Source organism: Nematolebias whitei, chromosome 14, assembly GCF_014905685.2.
Source record: "Nematolebias whitei isolate Nwh7 chromosome 14, NemWhi1, whole genome shotgun sequence".
Classification (NCBI taxonomy): Eukaryota; Metazoa; Chordata; class Actinopteri; order Cyprinodontiformes; family Rivulidae; genus Nematolebias; species Nematolebias whitei.
Genome location: NC_056511.1, coordinates 31,115,111 through 31,124,725, shown reverse-complemented (window position 1 = coordinate 31,124,725; position 9,615 = coordinate 31,115,111). Strand labels below are relative to the sequence as shown.

General features: G+C 38.0%; 2 protein-coding genes across 2 annotated transcripts in view; one reads left to right on the top strand and one right to left on the bottom strand.

Annotated features, from left to right (window-relative positions):
* The first annotated feature begins 515 nt into the window (after window positions 1-515).
* On the top strand, window positions 516-3,550 carry LOC119420081 (spermatogenesis-associated protein 22). Its single transcript, XM_037687454.1, has 7 exons — window positions 516-552; window positions 1,206-1,343; window positions 1,670-1,859; window positions 2,005-2,371; window positions 2,864-2,987; window positions 3,073-3,170; window positions 3,359-3,550. Exons 1-7 carry the CDS (start codon window positions 516-518, stop codon window positions 3,548-3,550), a joined length of 1,146 nt encoding a protein of 381 aa, XP_037543382.1.
* A 4,082-nt stretch (window positions 3,551-7,632) lies between these two features.
* The window catches only part of LOC119420080 (transmembrane protein 211), a 242,919-nt gene continuing 240,936 nt past the window's right edge, over window positions 7,633-9,615 (bottom strand). The window contains exon 3 of the mRNA XM_037687453.1: window positions 7,633-7,889. Within this exon, the coding sequence (XP_037543381.1) occupies window positions 7,663-7,889 (227 nt within the window). The 3' untranslated portion in view covers window positions 7,633-7,662. The remainder of the gene's footprint in view (window positions 7,890-9,615) is intronic.

Here is a 9,615-nt window from a genome sequence, read left to right as displayed (position 1 = left end):
TTTCATCCTCATTCACTTTGACCTAAAATATCATAGTGAGCTTTGAGTCTATGGCAGCCGTGATGTCCGAACTTACTTGTAGACCTTGAAGGCAACACACGAACGTTTTTGGCGCTGAACTGAAAAGGACGTCGCTTCATTTGTTCATTAGCTTGTTGGTTAAAAAAAGAAGCAGTAGGTCATTAATGTAGTGTTTATTTAATTAACAAGGAACAGCTAAAGCAAACACTGGTATTTAAATTTAACAGCTGCTTGTTTTTTTAAAAATTTGATTTAAAAGAAAAGCTTTTTTAAAAAAAAAACAACGTTAGCTAAGGTAAGTAGCTAGTAAGTCCAGTTGGCTTCGCAAAACCAACAAGTCAGACAAACAAATACTATTTTAACTTTCTAAATATGACTAATAGTGATTTTCCCACTGTATTTAGAATGTCCACTGTCCAACATGTCAATAATTGGCTCCTGTGTGTTTTTCATTGTCATGCTAACCTGCTAGCTGGATGAGCTAGTTTTCCAGGATGAGGAGACAGGAGCAGCCAGACCGACCAACAACAGGTTGAACACTTGCTTTCTTCAGTCTGTCACCAACACCACCATTACTTTATATGCTTATACTGTAATGAGCAACACTTTAAATCCACCAAACCTTCCATAGTTGAACATTTTAAAGCGACCAAACTTGTCCAGCTTTCTAAACAATATAAAGATTCCTTTAGTTGATTTTTTTATTACTCCTTTTCTTTTCACGACTAAACATGGCGTTTAAAAACAGGAAACGAGTCAGGCTTAAAATAAACTGTGCAGCAGACCTGAAAAGTCCGGTCTTGAAGCAAAGAAAACAAGCAGCAAATATACCTGACACCTTCAGTTGATCATCTAGTGTTAGTCTTCAGCTAAAAGCTGTTAGGAATCACCTGGTTGGAACTGAAATGTTGAAACAAAAGCCAGCCGGTGTCCAAAGAAAACCACTGAAAGATTCAGTATTTTAAAAAATCAGGCTCCATTAGTACAAAATATATAATGAGGGATGACTTGGGGCTTTTGCTCACTGTAGATTGCCTTGATCCCAGTAAGATGTGTGCAAAATTATATAATTGTATTAATATAATTTGACCTTTATTATGTTACTGAATCCAATAAAAAAGTTGTGCTTCTGTAGAGTATCATGTATTTTATGTTCAAAGGTGTTTCCTCTGCTTTCTGTGCAGGCTACCTTCCTGTGTCACTGTTTAATCAGAGGAAAAGAACTAGAGTTCCTCTGAAATCAGCTCCTTCTGGGAATGAATTCTTTTCCCAAAGTGAAAACATGACCAGCAGCAGCTCAACTGCACCTCTCAACACCTCGGGTAAAATTAAGTCTCAATAGGCTCGTCCATGTTCAATCACTAGGTGGCAGCACAAACAAAAACATGTATCTAGTGGTCTAAAAAAATGTACAGTATCTTGGCACGTTTTAGATGATTTCCTTAAATTTAAAAACTATTTTGTAGTTATGTTGCAATTTGTTGCTAAGTTTTAACTCTCATAACTAAACTGTAGCTGCATAAGAAAATTTAATGTGACACACAACTATGTAGTCATGTTTTTGGAAGCAAGACGATGGGGTGAAATTAAAGACAAGACTGCAAGACATGTACCTGTACCTCCTAGAATGAGTTGTATTTTCTCTCAGGTGCATATGGGTGCTACCAGGCCTCAGGTCCCTGTACCTCTGCTCCTCAGAGCCATCAGTGGAACAGACAGGGCATCTCACAGTCTGCTAAACCCCAGCAGTATTACGGCAACAGACCTGCTCCTGGACCTTCTCCTACAGTTAGAGCTGATGCACCCATGCCACATCCTTATGAAGCTGGAGCTAAGAGGTGTAGATTACTCTCTATTTGACAAGTTGTTATAATCAACAATGCAAGTAAAACTGTAGGGAGCATGAAATGGAAAAGTCAGTTAAACACATTGTTAATATAACAGTTTTATTACATGAAAATAAAAATACTGTTATTATTTCAGCTCTGTGATTGGACAGTCTGGCAATCCGGTCAGACAAGATTTTAGCTCTGGTGGTGGTTTCAGGCCGAGAAGAAGTCAAGGCACCTACGGCAGAGAGAACTTGGAAAATAAGCCAGCACTCTCTCCAGGGTTCTGTCAGATGCCTCAGCAGCCACCTTGCAGACCTCCTCTCTCCACTCTTCAGTATTCCCAGCAGTCTAGACCTCTTCCTTCTCCTGAAACACCACCCTGGAAGACCTCTACCCATGCTGTGCAGCTGCCGAACAAATCCTGGAAATTTACCAACACCTTTGAGCAAGAGAAACCCAACATTGTGGAGAAAAGGGGGTCGAATCGATCTCCAACTGCTCGACCAGTTAAAACCCAGGTAGAAATGTCCAGTACATATAGAACATGCAAAAATACACATCTGTTTTAATAGCTGTAAACCGTTCATTTTTACTTGCTAGTGGAAGGCAAAGTGCGATTGATAATGTTTTTGCCTGTGTCTGTGCGTGTTTGATTGTTAGCAAAATATCATGACTAGAGAAATAATCACTGAATTAACACCCATCATTATTGTTCAGTAACTCAGTCAGTTATACAAATAATGAGCTAAAATTAGATGTGATAGCTGAGCGGTATCCAACATTTACTCCAAGTAATACATGTGTCACAAGAGGGTTATTAAAACGTTGTCATTAATTTTTCAATTCAATTCAGTTTATTTATATAGCGCCAAATCACAACAAAGTTGTCTCAGGGCACTTTACAGAAACATTCACGTACATAAAAGCCAATTAGTAAAATTCTCTAAGGAATTAAGTGTTGGAATGAGCTTTGATCGGTACATTTATTTAGATTTTTCTGCCATTTTCAGCAGGAAGCTCTTCCAGTGAAGCCGGCCGTTGAGAACTCTCTGAGGATCTTAACTACAGTCATTGAAGGAATGAGACACTGGAGCCAGTTTAAGGACAAAGTGTCTTACCTGTTTGAGATATTTGGTCCGTTGGATTGTAGTAGCTGCAGTCTGCTGTCAGGTATTTGTGCTCACCTGTAACTGGTCGTGCTTTGCTCTCTTCCCCACAGCTACTCTGGATTCTGCTGTCACACTGGGGCGCTACGGAGCCAAGAACTTCCTCATGAGAGACGGGAAGGAAGTTGTACAGTGTGTTTTTTATGAGAATGTGAGTTTTTTTTTTAAGAACAATAATATAAGAATGCATATGTTAGATAAAATATCTAATTGTAAACTGAATACAATGTTTTCATCATTGTTTACTTTGGGCTCTCACAGCTGATCCAACTCATTCAGATCGAGCATTGTAGGAATAACAAAAGGTCTGCAATCATATTTCTGCCTGTTTTCTAACAGGAGCGGGTTCTGCCCCGTCTCATCCGAGGTCAGGTCCATCGCTGTGTTGGAAACTACGACCCCAGCAGAGACGTCCTGGTCTGTGTGTCCGTCAGAGCCGGCCTGTCCTCGGAGCAGAGGAACGCTCAGGAAGCTGTCAAAGCTTCTGATGCTGAGATGAGAGCGCTGGTCAAGACCCTCAGTGAAGTCTGAGCAGGAGCAGGTATCTTTAGTGGGTTAAGAGCAAAAAATAAAACGTGTACCTGTTGTTTTGTTAGGTATTCAAAACTAAACTGATTTCTGTTTATTTTAGCTTGTTGTAGTTCAAAGTAAGAAGAACAATATTGTTATTGTTGCAGCTTTATGTCTTGAAAGGGTGCTGCGTTCATTCACCTCCATTTAGTTAAAATAACTTAAATGTTCTCTTTTAAGTGTTTATTTTGGTTTGTTTGTGAACAAATATAAAATAATTTAAACAAACCATTGTGGAAAGTCAATCTGCTTTTTAGAAACAGTTTTATTACAAAGAAACATCACAAAGTAACAAACAAGTTAATTCAGATAAACACAAAAGAAGTCAAACCTGAAACTATACCTTTTATAAAACAGGCCAGTTAGGAATAACATGATACCAAGAACAGTTTATTTACAATCAAACATCACGATAAAAAACAAAAACACCACTTTTACTCTACCTAAACATCGTCACCAGTGCTGAGACTTTACACACAACAGAAGAGAGAGTTAGTCCGTTGCTATTATTGTTCCAGTCGCTCCCACACATCAAACACAGTATGAGGTCCAGTACCAACATCTCCCGTTCGGATCGTCCGCTAAATATGGCAACATACAAGTTTCTGTTGGACATTTCATTATGAGAGACCAAACTTAGAGTTGTTTCAATTTTAATCTGTTAGTGGACTCCAAATTATTTGAATACAAATACACACATCAACACCTACTAGAAAAAGAAGGTCAGGCTTGATGATGTTGGCAGTGTACAAGAACTGCATGGTGACAAGAGGACATTTGTTTTTGGAACAGAACCAGTGCTCCAAAAGGAGACATTAACAAAATCACGCCTATAGATACGATTATTTCAGGATTAAATGAGTGTCTTACATGTAATGTTGGTAAAGTACCAGTTAAATATGTTGACCAAGGCCTCCAGATCTACTCTACCATGTTTTAGTTCACGTCAGACAAAGAGGCAAGAAAAAATCTGTTAAAATTCAGAACATTTTCAAAAGATCCTCACTTCTTCTTGATAATTAAAGTGTGTCAGAGTATAAATTAGGGGTCTGCAACCTTTGTGATAAAAAGAGCCATTTTTGCCACTTTGCTTACTAATTACGATGGCCGGAGCTGCAAAACCTGCTACAACTGTGTACTATCATCTGGTGGTCCGTGGACCACTACAAGTTTGTTGGAGATGCCTTTTCCATCCAGTGGGGGTGAAATTATAAAATGAAAAATGTCTCTGTTATTAACATTTATTGATATTTTTTACATTTTAATACAAAAGAAAATACCAGATTCATGTAAGGAAAGAAAAAAATATACATTTTTAACAATTTTATAAAAATTAAAACACTGAACTATGCAGGCCAATGTGAGTTCTCTTAATTGTTTAAGAATTAAGTTTCCTACTTAAAGCATAAAGTTAAAGACTGGATAAAATTAGGCCAGTTTGTTAGATATCAGTTACATATTTAAATAAAAGCTAGAGAAATTGCATTTCCTGCAAACATGCAGTGTGAATGCTAATGCCTGAAGAACTTGCTAGAAAACAGCTTAAATTAGCTAAAAACATGCTGGAATGTAGCTGAAATGGAAGAACATGCCTAAATTAGCAGAAGAAAGAACACATATTTGCTGAAATAGGTTTAAATAAACAGAAATGAGCACAAAAATGAGGAAAATTAACTAAAAAAAGGCTGAAATTAGCAAAAAGTAGCTGAAAAGGCAGAAAGGCTTAGACTTCCAGAAGGAAGCGGAAAGAGCTGAAATGAGCTAAACAAAAAATTGGAATTAGCCAAAAGCTAAAATTAACATAAAACAGCTAGTAGCTGAAATAGCAAAAAAGCTGAAATTAGCATAAGGAAGTTAATTAGGCTGAAAGTAGCAACAATAACTATGAAAACTTATTTTCATAAAAGAGATGAAATTATCTAAACATGCTAAAAAAGTAACTGAAAAGCTAGAACAAGCTTAAATAGGAGAAGAAAGTAGAAAAAAACACGTGTGCTGGAAGAAGCAGAAATGAGCAAATAAAAGTGGAAAATGTCGTCTGAAAAAAGCTGAAATTTGCAAAAAAAAACCAGCTGAAGAGTTGCTAAAAGAAGCAGAAAGAAGATGAAATTGAATAGAAGGAAGTGGAGAGCACAATTCTGCTGAATTAGGCTGAAAAAAGTTTCCAGTTTGCCAAAAATGTGAATTGGCAGATATTGCTAAACTCAGCACAAAGCAGCTAAATAGTACTTGAAATAGCAGGCAAAGCTGAAACTTGCAGAAATAAGCTGAAAGGAGCATAAGCTGAAATTAGCAGAAAGAAGTTAGAAGAAGCACAAAAATGTTGTATTTAGCAGAAAGAATCTAAAAGGAGCACAAAACAGCTGAAAAAAGTTCAAATTTGCACAAGGAAGCTGAAAGAAGCTGAATACTTTTGTTTGAATTTTTTTTTAGTGAGTTTTATTGTTAGTGTCATCCAATGTTCCTTCTCAGCAGCTTGTCTTAAAGTTTGTCCAAAACATTCTGGTGGTTTTGAGAGAACGATCACGCTGTGAGACTGGAAGTTAATTTAAAGTGGCTAACAAACTAGCATGATGTAATACACGTTTTACGCCTTCTATTTGTACTATTCTTCATATATTTGAAAATGACAGGAAATCTGCTGAAACTAGCCATTTTCATTTTTGGTAATAATTTAAATAAAATTCAGTTTTATGTTAGTTTTGGTCAAAGGCTGAAAGAGCTGCTGCAGAGGTACCAACGAGCCACATGTGGCCCCAGAGCTGTAGGTTGCAGACCCCTGGTATAAATGAACACTGCTTTCCTCTTCAAGGATTTGAAAACTTTTCTTGCCCAACATTTTCTCTTAAGCTCATACTGCATGGAGTACAGAAGAAACATGAACACCGGGAGGAAAAGTATAAGAGAAAAAGTCCCAAACATCACGTCACATAACAGGATCGTCCGTATTCAGCAGATCAATACCTGATGGCTGTATTAAACTGGTCTTTGTTTTAAAAAGGCACAAGTTGGTCAAATCACACTGAAAATCTACTTCAGTTTTTCTACCAAGAACAAAACCATCTTTGAGGGGTTTCTTTTCACAAAAATCTTACACCTTCTGGGACTTTGCTCTTTTTTTCCTGAATTAGTGTTTATAATTGGGCATTGACAGGAAAAAACAGTCGGTATATCACACAAACAAATTTAGAAAAAGCGTTGACAAACAAATCTTAACATTACTTTTATTTTAAGCTTATTCCATAACACTTCTCTCAAACAAATATTTGTTGGGATTGACTTCTTTCCAGTAAGGAAGGCAGATTTTAATTGTCCTTATGGCAACTCTGACACTGCACCTGTGGTCCATTCCTTTGTGTAACTCCAGTCTCTGAAAGCTGAACGTGTTCTTGACTCTTTCTGGTTCACCGTCGAGTCACAAGACTGAAGAGTTAAAAAAAAGAGATCTGACGAGAATTATTTGTCAAAGTTCTTGTTTCAAAGTGTTGTTTTCAAACTTCAAGGATCCGCTCTGCTTGATCGACAGTATCGACAGAACAAACATCTCAACATGATAAATTTTAGATGCAGCTTCTTCAGAGTTCAGACTCTCCAGTCAGGATTAGACAGTTCTCCTTTTCTTTATTCATTCATTCACCTTTGTCAAGATTATTATTTTTTTAATCCTCTGAAACATGATGAGCCATGTAACTTCATGCTTATTCTGCCTGGACGCTGAAGCGTTCAGTCTGTTTTGGAATGTTACATCAACTTGTTTTCACAAAACAAACCAACAACAAAACAAGGTAAACAGTTTCTTTTGTGTGTGTGTGTGTGTGTGTAGGTTGTGACATTTGTGGTAATTTTTCTCAAGTTCTTTTTGTCTTCTGACTGCATCAGAAGGATCAAATCAATCAGGATTGAATTGAAGTTAAGAAAATAACAATGCAGGAAGACGGTGTTTCTTTTTTTGTAATTAGTTTTAGTTTGCACTGAGCAGGGCTTCCTAAGTATTAGTGCTCTAAAAAATGAAATACAGGAGTCTCATTAGAACATCGAGTCAGGAAATGATCAAGAGGTGGAAAACTAAACAACTATAACAGGGTTGGCAAAGGGGTGGGGGACAGCTGCTCCTTTGGCGCATATTTGGCAAAAAAGGGCAGAAAGACGGTGAGCATGACTCCAACAATGGCCAGCATGTAGCCCCAACCAATCTGGCACTCGCCGGCATAGTAGATGTCAGAGTCTCCGCAGAAAGATCGAACGAGTGAAGAGTTGAGGCCGAAAGGGTAAACCAGCAGTCCGGTGGCCATGATGAATACTGCAGAGAAAATACAAAACAGGATGGATATGTTAGTTTAATACATTTATTTATGATGCTCTGATAAATGTCACATTCTGTTAATATGATGCCATACAGATGCACTGGTTTTATTTGTCCACACTTTCTTGGAACAAAGTTGAACAGATTTTCATGATTGGTTTGAAATATTTACAGGCGTCTCCAAAAATTAGAATATCGTGAAAAGTTCAACATTTTTTTTGTCAACTATTTCAGAAAATGAAACTCATATTACTCATTACACAGAGTGACATACACTGCCTGGCCAAAAAACAAAAGTTGCCACCAAAAAATAAGGTCACACACTAATATTTTGTTGGACCGCCTTTAGCTTTGATTGCAGCAGCATTCACTGTAGCATTGTTTCAATAAGCTTCTGCAATGTCACAAGATCTATTTCCATCCAGTGTTGCATTAACAAGATGTTGCATTGATGACTAGGCGCTAGGCACGATGGGTACATCACTTCACCTGCCTCTCTTCTTACCCTGATGCACCCATCACTCTGGAACATGGTTAATCTGGACTCATCAGACCACATGACCTTCTTCCATTGCTCCAGAGTCCAATCTTTATGCTCTCTAGCAAATTGAAGCCTTTTTTCTAGTTAGCGTCACTGATTAGTGGTTTTCTTAAGACTACACAGCTGTTCAGTCCCAATCCCTCGAGTTCCCTTCACATTGTGCGTGTGGAAATGTTCTTACTTTCACTATTAAACATAGCCCAGAGTGCTACTGTTGTTTTTCTTCCATTTGATTTCACCAAACGTTTAAATAATCGCTGATCACGATCATTCAGGATTTTTTTTCCGGCCACAGTTCTTCCTCAAAGACGATGGGTCCCCACTATCCTTCCAGTTTTTAATAATGCGTTGGAAAGTTCTTAACCCAATTTTAGTAGTTTCTACAATCTCCTTAGATGTTTTCTCTGCTTGGTGCCAATGATTTGACCCTTCTCAAACATAATGACATCTTTTCCACGACCACGCCATGTGTCTTTAACATGGTTGTTTAAGAAATGAGAAGCAACTCATTGCACCAGTTGGGGTTAAATAACTTGTTGCAGCTGAAAGATAATCAGCCGTGCAGTAATTATCCAATAGGAGGCTCGTACCTATTTGCTTAGTTAAATCCAGGTGGCGACTTTTTTTTTTCGGCCAGGCAGTGTATTTTAAGCCTTTATTTCTTGTATTTTGGATGATTATGGCTTATAAATAATGAAAAACCAAATATCATTGTCTCAGAAAAATAGAATATTCCACAGCCAGCTTTTGGTACTTTTGTCAGTGGGCCGGAGCCAAGTCCTACTGGAAAATGAAACCATAGATCTCCATGAAGCTCATCAGCAGAAGGAAGCATGAAGTCTCTAAAATGTCCTGCTAGATGCTGCATGGACTGTGGACTTCAGAGAACCCAATGGACCAACACCAGCGGAGGACATGGACCCAAACCATCACTGACTGTAGAAACTTCCCTCTGGACTTCAAGCATCATGGATTCTGTTCCCCTTCTCTTCCTCCAGAGTCTGCGACCTTGATTTACAAATGACACAAACATTTACTTTAATCTAAAAAGAGGACGTTGGACCTCTGAGCAACAGTCCAGTTCTTTTTGTCTTCAGTCAGGTAAGACGCTTCTGATGTTGTCTCTGGTTCAGGAGTGGCTGGACTTGATGTCCAGGAGTTAATCAGCTGATCAGGGTGAGA

Excerpts from the sequence above, each read along its gene's own strand:
- LOC119420081 (XM_037687454.1), top strand. The coding sequence starts at position 516 with ATGAGGAGACAGGAGCAGCCAGACCGACCAACAACAG. Across the intron at positions 553-1,205 it reads GCCAGACCGACCAACAACAG|GCTACCTTCCTGTGTCACTG; the intron begins GTTGAACACTTG and ends CTTTCTGTGCAG. Across the intron at positions 2,372-2,863 it reads CTCGACCAGTTAAAACCCAG|CAGGAAGCTCTTCCAGTGAA; the intron begins GTAGAAATGTCC and ends TGCCATTTTCAG.